General features: G+C 32.6%; 1 protein-coding gene across 1 annotated transcript in view; it reads left to right on the top strand.

Annotated features, from left to right (window-relative positions):
- Nucleotides 1-13187, top strand: part of LOC114342891 (zinc finger protein 271-like) — a 67632-nt gene extending 54445 nt beyond the window's left edge. Inside the window, exon 4 of the mRNA XM_028293692.2 lies at nucleotides 8170-13187. Coding sequence (XP_028149493.1) covers nucleotides 8170-9584 — 1415 coding nt within the window. The 3' untranslated portion in view covers nucleotides 9585-13187. The remainder of the gene's footprint in view (nucleotides 1-8169) is intronic.
- Nucleotides 13188-17102: the final 3915 nt, after the last annotated feature.

Genomic DNA, 17102 nt, shown 5'->3' with positions numbered 1-17102 from the left:
AAAAAAATGGTGTACGCTTGAGGTCTGCAGACCCAGTAGAAGCAAAGTTGTAGCTAATGAAAAATAGGTCCTTCTTCGTCAAATTCCAAATCGAATATTTCAATGTGAAATAACCAAAAAACAGCACTTTTCGGGGAAAATTCATTACAACTTTTTTAATGTGTTTAAAAAAAGGTTTATTTTTGTTTTTTAAAAAAACTTTTAACATTAAAAATAAGTGAGTTACGCTCAAAATATTGTTGGTCCCTTTTATATTTTGGTACAAAAATCGCGAAATTCACCCCCTAATTAGCTTCCCAAACAAAATTAATCGTTACCGCTTCACAAGTTACTTTACTTTTATATTGTTTATATTATCTATACAGTCGGAAAAATGAAAGAATACCCATGAACGAACATATAAAACACGCTGTATTTTCCTGTCACCGTGTCACACAAAAAATTGGCCAGCGCAAGTACATGTAATAATTATTGTTACATGTACTTACTTGCACTGGACAATTTTCTTTGTTACACGGCGACAGGAAAATACAGCGTGTTCTATATGTTCGTTCATGGGTATTCTTTCATTTTTCAGACTAAGTTTCATTAGTTCAGAGTGCTCATTTTTGAAAAAAATTGGGTTTAAAATAAAACATTTTTTTTTATTTTGAAAAAAAAAATGAAATTGTTTATGGAATTAACTTAAAAATCATTAGTAATACCAAAAATCTTAAAGAGTTATAAAATGAACGTTTTGCTTTTCTGAATATTTTTGCTTTTTTGTTTTCTTTTTAGACAAAAAGTGGTTATGCCATGGCTGTTCAAAAGTTGCCTAAACTCGTGATTAGGTAATCGTTCAAGCCATTTTAACTACAGCTTTTTCAAAATTAAGCACTTTGAACCGATGAAACTTACAGATCATATAAATAATACATAAGCAAAGTAACTTGTGAAGTGGTAACGATAAAATTTATTTGTGATGCTAATTAGGGGGTGATTTTCGCGATTTTTTTACCAAAAAAAATAAAAGGGACCAACAATATTTTGAGCGTCACTCACTTACTTTTAATGTTACAAGTTAAAAAAAAAACAAAAATAAACCTTTTTTTAAACACTTTAAAAAAGTTGAAATGAATTTTCCCCGAAAAATGCTCCGTTTTTGGGTTATTTCACATTGAAATATTCGATTTGGAATTTGATGAAGAAGAACCTACTTTAATTAGCTACAACTCTGCTTCTACTGGATCTACAGACCTCAAGCATATAAAAAATTTTTCATTTTTTTATAAGCTATATTTTTGATAAGAATATTTTTTTTCGCTCAAGTACTTACTTTTTTTATCTCCGAAAAACCGTCAAAAAACCTGTTTTTGACTTAGGAAAAAAACTCTATAGAACAAAAGTTGCTTAGAATTAGTCATTTTATCCAATTCCTGACTTATTTTGAATGTATATATTTCACCGTTGAGAGGAGGGTATTCCCATCCATTTTTGTAAAATGGAGCGGATGTAGAATTGTAAACTTTTTCTTATATAATAATAGACAATTTCAGCTAGCTATTCCCAAATTTTCATCTTTCCTTTATTTTTTTGGGTCAGATTGTTCTTTGATCGGGCTATTATATAAAATAAATAAGATGTTTAAAAGTACATTTTGATTATATTTTGAAAGGAATAATTTATTATACTCTTTCACAGAGGCATTTTTCAGTGGTCACAGTTTTTCGATTTCTTTCTAACGCATTAAGTTGGAAGTGACAGAAAAAAAGGTACGTCCATGATACCAGTCATTTTGTAACATTTATTCTAGTTGTTGATAGATGGCGCTATAATCGAACAAAAAATGATTTACGAATTATTATTTATACGACTATAAATCTGTAATATTTATAAGACTATACAAATCAAAGAAAATACCATTTTATAAATGCAATAAACGCAATTGATTTGTTTTTATACCAAATTGCAAATAGACAAGGCGAAAACGGCGGGTTCGTTGGGAAAAATATCCCCATGCGATTTTTTTGCATAATCACATTCGTAAGACATCCCAGAATAAGGTTCAAGAAGTCGCCCACGTGAAAAGTGGTCCAAATTTTTTTATCAATTTTTTTAAATTAAATTGCAAAAATTATAATTTTTGGCCTGGACAATTTTTTGTAGGTTTTTTGGAACATTCTGTACTAAATGGTCTCTTATAATTTTTTTGTAAAGTTGATCGTTTTCGAGTTATAATCAATTTAAAATCGAAAAAAACTAAAAATGGCGATTTTCAAAGTTTAATAACTCGGTTAAAAGTTATTATTATGAAAGTCAGAAAGTGACTAGATCAAAGTGTAAAGTCTCCCCTACAAGATCCTGAAGAAATTTATGTCATTATTTTATTACTGAGCTGTTATTTTTAAGTAATAATAATGAGCGCCATGCAAGTGTTAGGCGGCCGTAAATGCTGAGTGCGAGAGAGATGCCATTCCTGCAGTCCAATTGTGCATCTTACTCGCACTCACATTTACAGCCGCGTCAATACGATCTAACCGCTCATTGTACGCTTTTAGCGCTCATTGTTGATAATTAAAAATAACAGCTTAGTAATGAATTAATGACACAAATTTCTTCAGGATCGTGTAGGGGGGGCTTTAGGCTTTGATTTAGTCACTTTCTGACTTTCATAATAATAATTTTTAACTGAGTTATTAAGTCTTAAAAATTGCCATTTTCGCGTTTTTCAAATTTTAAATTGCTTATAACTCGAAAACGATCAACTTTAGAGAAAAATTATGAGAGACCTTTTTTGTCCAGAATGGTCTAAAAATCTAAAAAATATATCCGGGCCAAAAATATTGATTTTTGAAATTTGATTAAAAAAAGATTGTTAAAAAAAATTGGACCACTTTTCACGTGGGCGACTTCTTGAACCTTATTCTGGGATGTCTTACGAATGTGATGATGCAAAAAAATCTCATGGGAATAATTTTCTCAACGACCCCGCCGTTTTCGCCTTGTCTATGTAGTACGGGATCCGAATAGGAGGTCGAAATGTACCCATCTGCTTGCCGGATGAAACATTTTTTTATTAAATTTAATACATAGACAAACACGATCAGCATGGGTTGCCTATCAAAATCGTGTCATAGCTATCCTTAAGGGGGGCCGTAGGGGTTGAAATCAACATTTTTTTTGTGATTTTTTTTAAATATGAGAGAATAATTTTATTTTTAAATTAAATAAACATATTAAGTATAGTTCAAAGAATATTAAAAAAAAACAAATAAGGAAAAATATTGAAAAATAAGCCAACGGTGACAAATCTTTAAAGACACCTCAAAAAACAATGAATTTTGCGGTGGACATCAGAATTTATCATTGGATCATGGTAGACAAAAAATTCAAAAATATTTTATTAGCTTATGAGTTTTTCGAGGTAACGCTGTCAAGTTTCTTTTAGTTTTAATGATCTTTGACTTCTTAGTATCACTCAGAAGTCAAAACAACGAAAATTTTTACAGAAAAAAGGGTGAAAATCAACATATTTATTATTGTTAAACAAAATATAAGCATAATACAAAAAATATCTCGACAGTGTTACCTCAAGGAATGTCTAAAGAAAATATGTATAAAATTCCAGGTGAGTTGGTCAAGTAGTTTTTGAGTTACAATGTCTACAGGCTTTGAAAAAAGCAGTTTTGAGAAAAACGCTTTTAAAGTATTGTCAACTTTAATTTACAATTTTTTTGTCTGTCAAATCGTAAAGTGATGCACACCGGAATATGTTGTTGAATCTCGGGGTAATTTACAAAAGAAAATGAGAACAGCTGTTGACCGTTTCTCACTACGCTCAAGCGCACTGGCGCGAAGATGCTGCAAAGCGAGTCGACGGTAGGAAGATAGTGTTGAATATCCCTATCTTCGACTCGCTTTGTAGCAGGTTCGCGTCAGCACGCTTGAACGTAATGAACAACGGTGAACAGCTGTTCTCATTTTCTTTTGTAAATTACTCCGCGATTCAAAAAGATATTCCGGTGTGCATCATTTTATGATTTGAGAAACAAACTGAAAATAAAACAAATTGAAAATAAAAGTTGACAATACCTTAAACGCTTTTTCCTCAAAACTACTTGACCGACCCACCTGGAATTTTATATACAGGGTGTAACGAAAATACAGGTCATAAATTTAATCACATATTCTGGGGCCAAAAATAGTTGGATTGAACCTAACTTACCTTAGTACAAATGTGCATATAAAAAAAGTTACAACCCTTTGAAATTACAAAATGAAAATCGATTTTTTTCAATATATCGAAAACTATTAAAGATTTTTTATTGAAAATGGACATATGGCATTCTTATGACAGTAGCATCTTAAGAAAAAATTATGGTGAAATTTGGACACCCTATAAAAATTTTATGGGGGTTTAGTTCTTTTAAACCCCCCCCCCCCCCCCCCCAACTTTTGTGTACGTTCCAATTAAATTATTATTATAGTACCATTACTTAAACACAATATTTCTAAAACTTTTTTTGGCTCTTAGTACTTTTTCGAAAAGTCAGTTTTTATCGAGATATTTTGAAAATTTGTCAAATCCACCACATATTTGTATATGGTTAAGTACGATTATGGAGACTTGGTAATAATATGAAAATTTATGTATGATTTACATTTTTAGGTATATTTTGAACCGTATTAAAAAAGAAGTCATATCTCGATAAAAGGTGCCTTCTCGAAAAAATACAGAGGCAAAAAAGTTTTAAAAACATTTTTTTTAACTAATGGTATCGCAGTGATAGTTTAATTGGAGCGTACACAAACATTTGGGGGGTTTAAAAGAACAAAATCCCCATAAAATTTTTATGTAAACATATTAAAAAAGAAGCCTCAACTCGATAAAAACTGCCTTATAGAAAAATACTAAGAGCCAAAAAAGTTTTAAAAATATTGATTTTAACTAATGGTATCACAATAATAATTTAATTGGAACGTACAGAAAAGTTTGGGGGGGTTTAAGGGAACAAAACCCCCATAAAATTTTTATGGGGAGCACAAATTTCACTATAATTTTTCTTTAAGATGCACCTGCCATTAGAATGCCACATATCCATTTTCAATAAAAAATCTCTAATAGTTTTCGATATATTCGAAAAAATCGATTTTCATTTTGTAACTTCAAAGGGCTATAACTTTTTTTCTGTGCATATTTGTACTAAGGTAAGTTAGGTTCATTCGAACTATTTTTGGACCCAGAATATGTGATTTAATTTATGACCTGTATTTTTGTTACACCCTGTATATTTTCTTTAGACATTCCTTGAGGTAACGCTGTCGATATATTTTTTGTTTTATGCTTATTTTTTATTTAACAATCATAAATATGTTGATTTTCGCCCTTTTTTATGCAAAAAGTTGGGTTGTTTTGATTTTTGAGTGATACCAAAAAGACAAAAATCGTTATAACTAAAAAAAAACTCGAGTTATCTCGGTAAACATATAAGCTAATAAAATCTTTTTGAATTTTTTGTTTACCTTGATCCAATGATAACCGCAAAATCCTTTTTTTTTTCGAGGTGTCTTTAAAAATTTGCCACCGTTGGCTTATTTTTAAATATTTTTCCTTAATTTTTTTTTGAGTATTTGAACTATACTGAATTATTTAATATAAAAATAAAATAATTTGATCATGCTTTAAAAAAATTCACAAAAATGTGCTTGAAATGTTGATTTCAACTCCTACGGCCTCCCTTAAGGATAGCTATGACACGATTTTGATAGGCAACCCATGCTAGTCTAAGATATGATATAAGGTCGATTTGCACCGATCTGTTTAATGGATAAAAATTATTGGATATGTAATTTAGCATGTTAACAATTATAAAAATCATGGGTTGCCCGATCTAATCTTGTTCTAACTATTATTAATTAATAATTAAAAAATTACATTTTTTTTTTATAAATTTTAAAAACAATTTTTCAACCCGGGTAGATATTATTTCAGATTATCTAGGTCATTCTAAACAAAAAAGGTCTTTTGTAATTTTCCTCTAAAGTTGATCGTTTTCTAGTTATAAATAATTTAAAACTGAAAAAAGAACGAAAGATGACGATTTTTAAGGCTCAAAAACGTATAAAATATCATTTTTGAAATTACGAAGTACCTAAATTCAAGTTCTAACCTTAATCCATCAGTTCTTGATAAGCCTTTTGGACTTATCTTATTCTGAAACATTGTTTTTTATTTGTTAATGCCCGTCTCCCCATAGGAAACCTTCCTCATTAATAAAATTAAAAAAATATGTTTTAGAATAAAACATGGCTAAAATTCTTATAGGGACCTGATAAAAAAAGGTTTGAACTTGAATTTATGTACTCGACGATTACAAAAATCATATAGGTCTGGATCCCGCGTATGAAAGAAAAAGTTGATTAATAGCAAGCTGAAAATTTGTTAATAGCTTAAGGGTGTCTAGTCGGACAAACTTTGATATATGAGATCACTGGAACAGTTTTAATTGTGGAACAGTTTAAAAATTTGGAACGGTCAGACGACGAAAACGTCACATGTATTTTGTCCGACAGAACTTCCAGTTGATTTGTTACCCTTTCATTAAACTCTCATGCAAAAATCAGGCTGCTATTTATCACCAAATGGGCATTATAATGAGTGGAACACGCAGAACATATCAAATGACAGGAATTATGACAAGTGATAAATAGCAGTCTGATTTTTGCATGAGATTTTAATGAAAGGGTAACAAATCAATTGGAAGTTCTGTCGGACAAAATACATGTGACGTTTTCGTGGTCTGGCCGTTCCAAATTTTTAACCTGTTCCACAATTAAAACTTTCCCTGTTCCAGTGTTCCCATATACCAAAGTTTGTCCTACTAGACACCCTTAAGCTATTACCAAATTTTCAGCTTGCTATTAATCAACTTTTTTTTCATACGCGGGATCCAGACATAATATTTTTATTTGTGTTTTTGAGTCTTTTCGTTCTTTTTTCAGTTTTAAATTGTTTATAAAATATATTTCGTTCTTTTTTCAGTTTTAAATTGTTTATAATACCCCCTCTGTGGCTCAGTGGTAAGAGCGCCTATCTTTGGATCGAAAATTCCGAATGGTCGTGAGTTCGAATCTCACCAGGGTCAGAAATTTTTCGTTTATTATAAATAAATAAATAAATAAAAATAGTTTTTGTCCTTGTGAGATCGGTACTCACCGGAGGGACCGCAGACGTTCGGATACAATTAGCGTCTCTTTGCAAAGGCAATGACGTCGACTTTGCAAAGTAACAAGACACTTACTTAACACACACATTACTCCCTTGAGTTAGTGATAAGTTATAGTCTAAAAAATAATTATGAAATTGACTGGCCAGTTGGTTGTGAAAACCAGTGCCAATAAAACACAAAACACACACACAAATTGTTTATAACTCGAAAACGATCAACTTTAGAGAAAAATTACAAAAATTTTGTTTAGAATGACAAAAAAATCTGAAATAATATCTGCCAGGGTCGATTTTTTTTTTATTTATAGAAAAAATGTCATTTTTTAATTAACTATTAATTAAATATAGTTAGAACAATATTAGATCGGGCAACCCTTGTTTTTTGTAACATTCTAAATTACATATCCAATAATTTTTATCCATTAAACACATCGGTGCAGATCGACCTTATATCGGATCCTCTACTATGCTGGTCGTGTTTGTCTATGTATGAAATTTAATAAAAAAAAATGTTTCATCCGGCAACATTTCGTCCTCCTATTCGGATCTTAGACTATTATACTGCAGTACCTTTTTCATATTTGGCTGATTACGATTCTGACAACTGTCAGATTTAACTAAAATGTCATGTTAGAATAAATGTTATAAATGTGTATTATCACGGACTTACCTTTTTTCTGTCACTTGTGACGCACTGAAAAATGTCTCTGAGAAGGACCATAACAACTTTAATAAGGTAATAAATGGACTCTTCCATCTATTGTGGACGATTCAAAACACGAAATATTTATTATACTTCATCAGTAATTAAATAACATAAAAGTTATTATTGAAAAAAGTTAATAATAATGGTGTTACTTAGACATTTTTGATGTGTGTATTTTTTTCTGATTTATATAATTAACTAACCATCTATACAAGGCATTCTCTAAAATTCACTTGATGTTTCGTTTTTATTTTAGGTCTTTCTGACAAGAAGAACCGAATGGAAATTATGAAAATTTTACATGAAGATTCATTTAATAAAAACCAAATAAGTGTAAACTCAGAAGAAGTAACAATAAATAATGTAAATGATCATATGAACATAGAGACTGGAGAAGGACTGGCGAAGAACAAATGTGAAATTAGTTTTAAGCAGTTTAATGACTCAAGCAGTTTGAAAAAGCATTTGAGAGTGCATACTGGAGAAAAACCTCACAAGTGTGAAATTTGTTTTAAGCAGTTTTCTCACCTAGTTTATATGAAAAAACATTTGAGAGTGCACACAGGGGAAAAACCTTACCAGTGTGAAATCTGTTTAAAACAGTTTATTACTACATATGATTTGAAAAAACATTTGAGAATGCACACCGGGGAAAAACCTCCCGAGTGTGAAATTTGTTTTAGGAAGTTTTCCGACGCAGGTTGTTTGAAAACCCATTTTAGAGTGCACACTGGGGAAAGACCTTACAAGTGTGAAATCTGTTTTAAGCAATTTAGTGTGTCAAGTAGTTTGAAAAAACATTTAAGAGTGCACACTGGAGAAAAACCTTACCAGTGTGAAATTTGTTTAAAACAGTTTAGAGAAGCAGGTCAGTTGAAAACACATTTGAGAGTGCACACTGGGGAAAAACCTTACCAGTGTGAAATTTGTTTTAAGCAGTTTTCTCACCTAGTTTATATGAAAAAACATTTGAGAGTGCACACCGGAGAAAAACCTCCAGAGTGTGAAATTTGTTTTAAGAAGTTTTCCGACGCAGTTTGTTTAAAAAACCATTTAAGAGTGCATACTGGGGAAAAATCTTACAAGTGTGAAATCTGTTTTAAGCAGTTTAGTGGAGCAAGTAGTTTAAAAAAACATTTAAGAGTGCACACTGGAGAAAAGCCTCACAAGTGTGAAATTTGTTTTAAACAGTTTTCTCAACTAGTTCATATGAAACAACATATGAAAGTTCACACTGGAGAAACACCTTACCAGTGTGAAATTTGTTTAAAACAGTTTATTACCACATATGATTTGAAAAAACATTTGAGAATGCACACCGGAGAAAAACCTCCCGAGTGTGAACTTTGTTTTAAGAAGTTTTCCGACGCAAGTTGTTTGAAAACCCATTTGAGAGTGCACACTGGGGAAAGACCTTACAAGTGTGAAATCTGTTTTAAGCAATTTAGTGTGTCAAGTACTTTGAAAAAACATTTAAGATTGCACACTGGAGAAAAATCTTACCAGTGTGAAATTTGTTTAAAACAGTTTAGAGAAGCAGGTCAGTTGAAAATACATTTGAGAGTACACACTGGAGAAAAATCTTACAAGTGTGAAATTTGTTGTAAGCAATTTTCTCAGGCAGGCACCTTAAAAAGACATTTGAAAGTGCACACTGACGAAAAACCTTAAAAGTGTAAAATTTGTTTAAAACAGTTTATTACTACAAGTGATTTGAAAAGACATTTGAGAACACATCGCACCTTTGGGGAAACAGTGACACAAGCGTAAATTTTTCACAAATTGCGTTTTCAACACTACGATATTCCTACATCCTACTCTTTACATCCGACGAACAAAAGGGGGCATGATAACTTTCAACGTTTGACCACATGGTAAACAAAAACAGCATGTCTCGTCTACATATGCGAGGTACTCACGATCAACTATCAACTTGTTGCGCAACGTGTGGCAACGTTGCATCAAGTCACCCGTTTCAATCGGGAGACTTTAAACCTGCGATTTTTGGTCTCGCAACAGCCCGTGGTCCAAATTTAGTGTATAGATATGTTTACTGAGGCATCCCGAGACACGTCTCTGAGACCAAAACCGCCAGTGACGTAGCGATAGATCAGTGGGCCCTGGTTCCAGTTGGGATGCGGGCCCTTCCGCCCAATAAAAACCCACATTGTATAACAAAACTTAACATTAAATATAAATCATAATTTTTTGTAAAAACTCAAGCTAATGTAGAGTTCATTTTTTACTCACGGTTTTTGCTTGAAATTTTAAAGAACTGCTTGGATTGACACGAAATTTGGCATACACATAGCTAACATGTCAAATAAGGACAGTGATATTGTGCCGATATGTGCTTTTGGCCTGGGGGTGAGTTACACCCCTTCTCGGGGTCACTCGGGGGTGAAAAAACATACGCTCAAGACGACTATGGTTACAACAAAGGAAATCGACAAAATCTACAGTGAAGACGCAAGAGATTTCAAATGCCACCCTAAAACTCGAAAGACAATAAGACCCAGGAATCGATGAAATCTTATAAAATCTGAATGTACCTATTGGCATTTTAATGGATCTGAATCTGGCAATGTATTGTTTGAAAGACTTAAACATTTTACAAAGGATATTGTTGGTCAATATCAATGCGGATAACTATACCTACATCAAATTCAAGCACATAGACAGATTCTAGAAAAGTCACTAGAGTATAACATAGATACACACCATCTCTTCGTCGACTTTAAAATATCATATGACAGTGTTAAAAGAACTGCATTATATATAATGCAAAGATAGACTTTGAGACCCCACCTAAGGTAGTTAAGTTTATCCAACTAACAATGCAAAACGTAAGATCCTGCGTTAGAATTGAAGTGGAAAACTCTACGTTCTTTGACGTTAATAATGGTAATTCCGATTAAGTTTTTCTACAGAGTGAAGAAAAGTTGTTGAAACGTATCTACCAATTTTGGATAAGCTAATTAAAGAAGCTGAGTCGTCGGTTGACAGCGTATGAGTCAGTGTAAGGAAACTGGGTAACAGTGAGACTTTTTTTCATTTAACCGTAAGTCCACTACTAGGACATGCATAAACAAAATTTGTTCAGGATTGTACTCTCACATGTGTTCATTACACAAGAAAAAGCTCGGTTTGTATAGTTTGTATTCGGCACATATAAGGTCAAGTTTTCATTTGTCTCAGTTCTACCCATGCATGGGTAACAGTGAGACAGTACAATATTTATATGAAAGAATACATAAAAAAATTGAGTTGCAAAATATTTATTTATATGAAATAAAATATAAAAAAACAAATTTAAGTTACAAAGTACTTATTAATTAAAAAAATAGTGATTGAAAATTGACGTATATTTATTAAATTGAAATTTATCTCGAATGAGAAAAATGAATTTGGCCGTTTAGTATGATTATAACAAACTGGCTTTGGCGATCTCATCTTGATGTCTTTTACTAGAAATTTTAGAAAAAAAAATACAAAATGTAATTTTTTTATAACATCTGGGTAACAGTGAGACATGTCTCAATGTACCCCCCGTCTTACTATTACCCATTTGCCATAAAATTAAAAAAATATTTTTTTTATTATTATAAAGTTAGTATGCTTTGCTAAACTATGGCGTCATGTTTACTAATCTACACACAATGCCATGGTAAAGAAAAATCCTAAAAATTAACATGTTTTTATAAAAAATTCTCAAAGCACCTGTATTATTTCACTTAGTGCCCACCAAACACACTCAGTCACGATAAATGCTAAATAGAAACTGCACGACCGCCGAACATATTAGAAATAAGTAATCTTGAATACAGCAAGCACGCACAAGTAATGATATCTACACATGGCGAAAAGTAGGGAAGATATTTCAAGTGTCTCACTGTTATCCAGTTTCCCCTACTTAGTATTTGGTGTTGTGTGTGTTTTTCCAAAACAGAGTGATACTCAAATAAAGAAGTGTACTTCAAAACTACATGAAAAGTATCCTGATGATATTGAAGATGAACTAGTGCAGTTCAAATATTTTATATCCCAGCTTCAAGCTTGCAGGGAAAACGATTTATTTCCGCTTTACAGTCATTTTGGGTTATTTATGGGAACAAACTCGAGTCGGCGTTTCCAAATGTGTTAGTAGTTTTTAAGGTTTATTGTACGTTATTCATTACAAATGCAACAATTATTGTTGAAAACAATTTATTCCTGCTTCACAGTCATTTTGGGTTATTTATGAGAAACTCGAGTCGACGTTTCCAAATTTGTCAATAGCTTTTAAGGTTTATTTTACTCTAATCATTACAAATGCAACACACGTGAACGGTCATTTTCAAAAATGCAAATTATTAAAAACAAACTTACCGTTCGACAATGGCACAAACATAGATAACCCTTTCGTTACTGTAGGGACTTATATGTCTCACGGAATTGAATAAAGTGGTGCCTATTTGTCCCCTAAATTCACTTTAATCAAATATAACCCTGTTACTAAACATTTTTTTTTATGTTATGGAACTAACAGTTCTATTATATAACTTCAAATTTTTTAGAAATAGTTGTTCTTGTACAATGTGGTTCTGTGTTTTTTTATTTTTCAAAATTTATTCGTATATTACTAGTGGGACACATTGGTCCCAATATAAAACACTACCGGGACACAGTTGTCCCAATATAAAACACTACTGTCCTACCAAAGAATTTAAGGATAATTAAAAGAAATGTATCACTTTAGGCACCCATAAAACTTGTGATCATATTTTTTTGTCTGTAAAGTTTTTGATATCTGCGGAATGAATTCAGTAATGAAAGGGTTAATATTTCTTTCAATTATTGCTATTAAGAATGATGTGCTCGAAAATATGGAATTTAAACATATTTTAGTATTTTATTTCTATGAAACTCCGAAAATTTGCTTTATAATATTGAGGCCTATAAAACAAAACCTGCTGGATCCATGTTTTAAAATTTTGTCATGAGGCCAAAAAAACATTAAAAATGTCAAGTTTCCAAGTAGTTTCCGGCATTTCTCAATCAAAGGGGCATCAATAAATATCATAAAACTTAGCAGAACGAAAAAATTTGGATTTAGCAGGTTTTGATTCTGATGGTCTCAATTATAAGGCTTCGAGAACTCAAACTAAAACTGCACTTTAGAGATAATTATGTAATAAGTAAAATGTATTAACTATTCTATTTAGCCATAGCCTAACATATTATGTCATCATTAGCTTTTATATTTTCTAATCAAAATAAAATGTTTAAAATTCAAACAAAGCTTTCTTAACCTTTCTAGATTTTATTTTATTTGTTAGACTCAAATTGAGTTGTAGTTGATTTACAATAACTTTGAAAATTTTCTGTTTTAATTTAAGCAATATAGGCCTATATAGTTTCTTCTGACAACAAAACACTGAAGACGTTTGTTTTCTATACTTCCACAAAATTTATTACAACTATGTGACTACAGCTGTTTCGGCAGACTGCCTTTCTCAGGTGATTTAGTTTACTACCTATGTGTTTGCCTTTTAAAAGTCTTTAACTGAAGAGGTTGACGAGTGGGGAGCTGTTTGTCTCGAGTTGGTCATTCAGAATTATATCTGTATTTTTCAATTTATTAATTTCCATAGATTCTAATAAAGATAGCTTAAGGCCTTTATTTTGAATATGCACAATTTGAAACTGTTAAATAACCTTCTTGAAAGTTGCATAAAGCAAGACTATTTTGAATTCAATAATCAAGTATACACAAACAACAGTGCAGGACTTATTATGGGTAATCCTCTAAGCCCATTGCTGTCAGATATATTTATGAACCAGCTTGAAACAACAATTTCTAAACATCCCATATTTAAACAGTTCTTATATTGGTGGAGATACGTGGATGATATACCAGTATGCTTTACAGGAACTAACAGGCAACTTGACCAATTTCTATCATACATTAATTGACTTCACAGTAACATTGCGTTTACAGTAACAGTAGAGACAGAACAGAATAAGTCCATAAACTTTCTAGATGTAACAATTACCAGACTACACAACAAACATGAGTTCTCAGTATATCATAAACCTACCCATACTGACACAACTATACACAATTCATCATCCCATCCTACACAACACAAATTAGCAGCCTACCATAGCATGATACATAGACTGACAGAAATTCCCATGTCAAAAAATAACTTCGACATAGAACTGAACATCATTAAAGAAATAGCAGTAAACAATGGCTATAACAAACAAACAACAAAATTATAAACCAAAAACTCCATAAGAAAGCCCTGAAATTAGTCTATCCACCACCAAGGAAAGAACCCAGTACCTTCTGCTCTATAACATATACTGGCAAGATAACAACAAAAATAGCCAGATACATAAAAAGAAAGGAATAACACCAGCTTTCAGAAGTAACAACGACTTAAGCAAATCGCTGGTACCTATGATTAATGCGATTCCTAATACATTTCCAGTGAAAATTATAACTCTTTGATAAGCGTTGGCGATACAATTTGTTTTTATATGCGTGTCCGCGAAGATTATAACTGCCAAAATATTTGTAACGAAAATATTTAGTTCATAATAGATGCCGACGAAAACGATTATTTCCCTTTCTGTTTCTGCAAAAACAATTATTTCTGAGAACTTTTTAGTAATTATAATTTTCGTGGACCCACAAACAGAAATTATGTTTTTTGCTGATACTGCTCAAAAAGAAATTTTTTCGTTAACACTTTATTAGGGATTATAATTTTCACAATCATATAATCGAAAATAATATTTTTCGCGGCGTTCATTGAAAGTTCTATTCTTAACGGCATTTTTCGGAGTTATACTGTTCGTGGCTGGCGGCGAAATATATTAAGAACAATAAGAGCCGAAAGAGAAAACATCTACAGATCGGTGTTTACAAACTAACTTGTGGTGACTGTCCGAAAACGTACATAGGTCAAACTGGCAGAACCTTTGGCAAACGGATAGCAGAACACAAATGGGCTTTCAACAATAGAAAAACAGACACTTCTACATACGCACGTCACCTTCTAGATCACAATCATTCTTTTAATGAACATCAAATTTTGCATATACAAAATAAAGGCCTTAAGCTATGTTTATTAGAATCTATGGAAATTAATAAATTGAAAAATACAGATATAATTCTGAATTACCAACTCGAGACAAACAGCTCCCCACTCCTCAACCTCTTCAGTTAAAGACTTTAAAAAGGCAAACACATAGGTAGTAAACTAAATCACCTGAGAAAGGCAGTCTGCCGAAACAGCTGTAGTCACATAGTTGTAATAAATTTTGTGGAAGTATAGAAAACAAACGTCTTCAGTGTTTTATTGTCGGATAAAATGAACTTCCATCAAGTAACGGTCGAATCCATCAATTAAATAGTTTCTTGACTATTTCTTTATTTTATTTCTTCAGGCAACACCTTTTACAGAATGAAACAAAAATGTAAGTTTAGATCTACACTACATCTACAAATGTCCACTAATAAATCTAAGGAATACCGCCCGGTGATAGAGGGTAGAAGGCGGAGGTTTCTTAAGGGGCCTCAAGATTGATAATCCAGGGCTGATCCCCAACGGGTCTAGGACGTTTCATCGCGGCCGTTTCGATGCCGCCAGTTCGATGCCGATGCCGGTCGATTCATCGCCAGTCAATTAATCGCTAGCTGATATATTTCCGAATTTTCGACAGTTACAATTATTAGTTATTTTTAGTATTAATTAGGAATTCTAGGAAATGCGAGATATGACGGCGATGAAATGGACTGGCGATGAACCGGCGGCATCCAAACGGCCGGCGATGAACCGGCGGCATCGAAACGTCCCATTCCGTCCCCAACGTCACAAGTTCGATTTACACTACTCAAGAAGAGAGATACATTATAAATATCGCTGTGGATGCGGTAAAACTCATAATTCGTCGCAAAAAATATCACAAATGTATGAAGTCTTGAAGTTTTGATTAATAGGTATCTGCAAATTTTTTTTTTGAAATGCCATAACTGTTAAATGAAACATTGTAACAGTGGTTTATTCCAATAAAATTAAAAATCAAATACAAACAGGCAAAACAAATTAAAATAACAATTTATTATTCGACAAAAATGAAAAATACAAATCGATGTAATAAGAAATTTCAAGGACAAAGTCAACATTTTAGTATCTGGTATTACCACCTCTGGCTCTAATGACGTCCCTCATTCTCTGTGGAAGGTTTCTTATCAGAGACCATAGTGTACTCAAAACCCAAATTTTCCCGTTCTTCCGTTAAGGCAGTTCAAAGTTCATCAAGTTTATATAGGGCTTTTTATCGATTGTCATTTGTTTCTAGCTCCTGTCATATGTTGTATAATATTGGGTGCGTTCGGACGACCACAGCATCTGGACAGCTGAGCCAGCAGTAGCTGTCAGACGTCACCGCTGGAAGTCAGCCGCTGAGAGATTTACTAAGCTTTCCCTATCACGGCTGGATACAACCATTCAGCCGATTTCTGCTGACAGCCAGCCGCTATGGTCGTCCGAACGCACCCATTAATATACACGGATTATATGACACATGACAGAAGCTCGAAACAAATGACTGTGAATTGAAAAGCCCTATTGAAACGATACGGGTTCTTATGCGTCTTTCTAGTAGTATGGTATAACTAGACCCAAACCCAGACATCCAAAGTAAAAGTTATCTTCCAACACCAAATTGTTCTATATGGTCCACATACTGTTCAGAAAAAAGTCACACCATGTTGAGCGTCGATTTTGGGAGGAAGAGGGGGGAGAAATTGGTAAATTCGTAGTTTTTGACGTTTTTCGTCAATGTTTCTAAAACTATGTGGTTTAGCATAAACGACCTTCTATACAAAAATGTTCTACATTAAATTTGAAATAAAAAGGCCCTATGCATAATCCTTCTAAAATGAACGGTTCCAAAGTTACGGAGGTAGTATAGTATCATTGGCCCAAAAAAGGCCTAACCCAGACATCCAAAATTAAAGTTTTCCTCCAATACCAAATTCTTCTATATGGTCCACATATTGTTCAGTATTTTAAGCGTCCGGTTTGGGGGGAAGATGGGAGAGAAGTCGGTAAATTAGTAGTTTGTTTACGTTTTTCGTCAATATTTCTAAAACTATGCTTTAGCTTGAAATACTGAACAATATGTGGACCA

This window comes from Diabrotica virgifera, chromosome 3 (assembly GCF_917563875.1).
Source record: "Diabrotica virgifera virgifera chromosome 3, PGI_DIABVI_V3a".
Lineage (NCBI taxonomy): Eukaryota > Metazoa > Arthropoda > Insecta > Coleoptera > Chrysomelidae > Diabrotica > Diabrotica virgifera.
The sequence above is the reverse complement of the archived record's forward strand: the minus strand, read 5'-3'. Positions and strand labels throughout refer to the sequence as shown.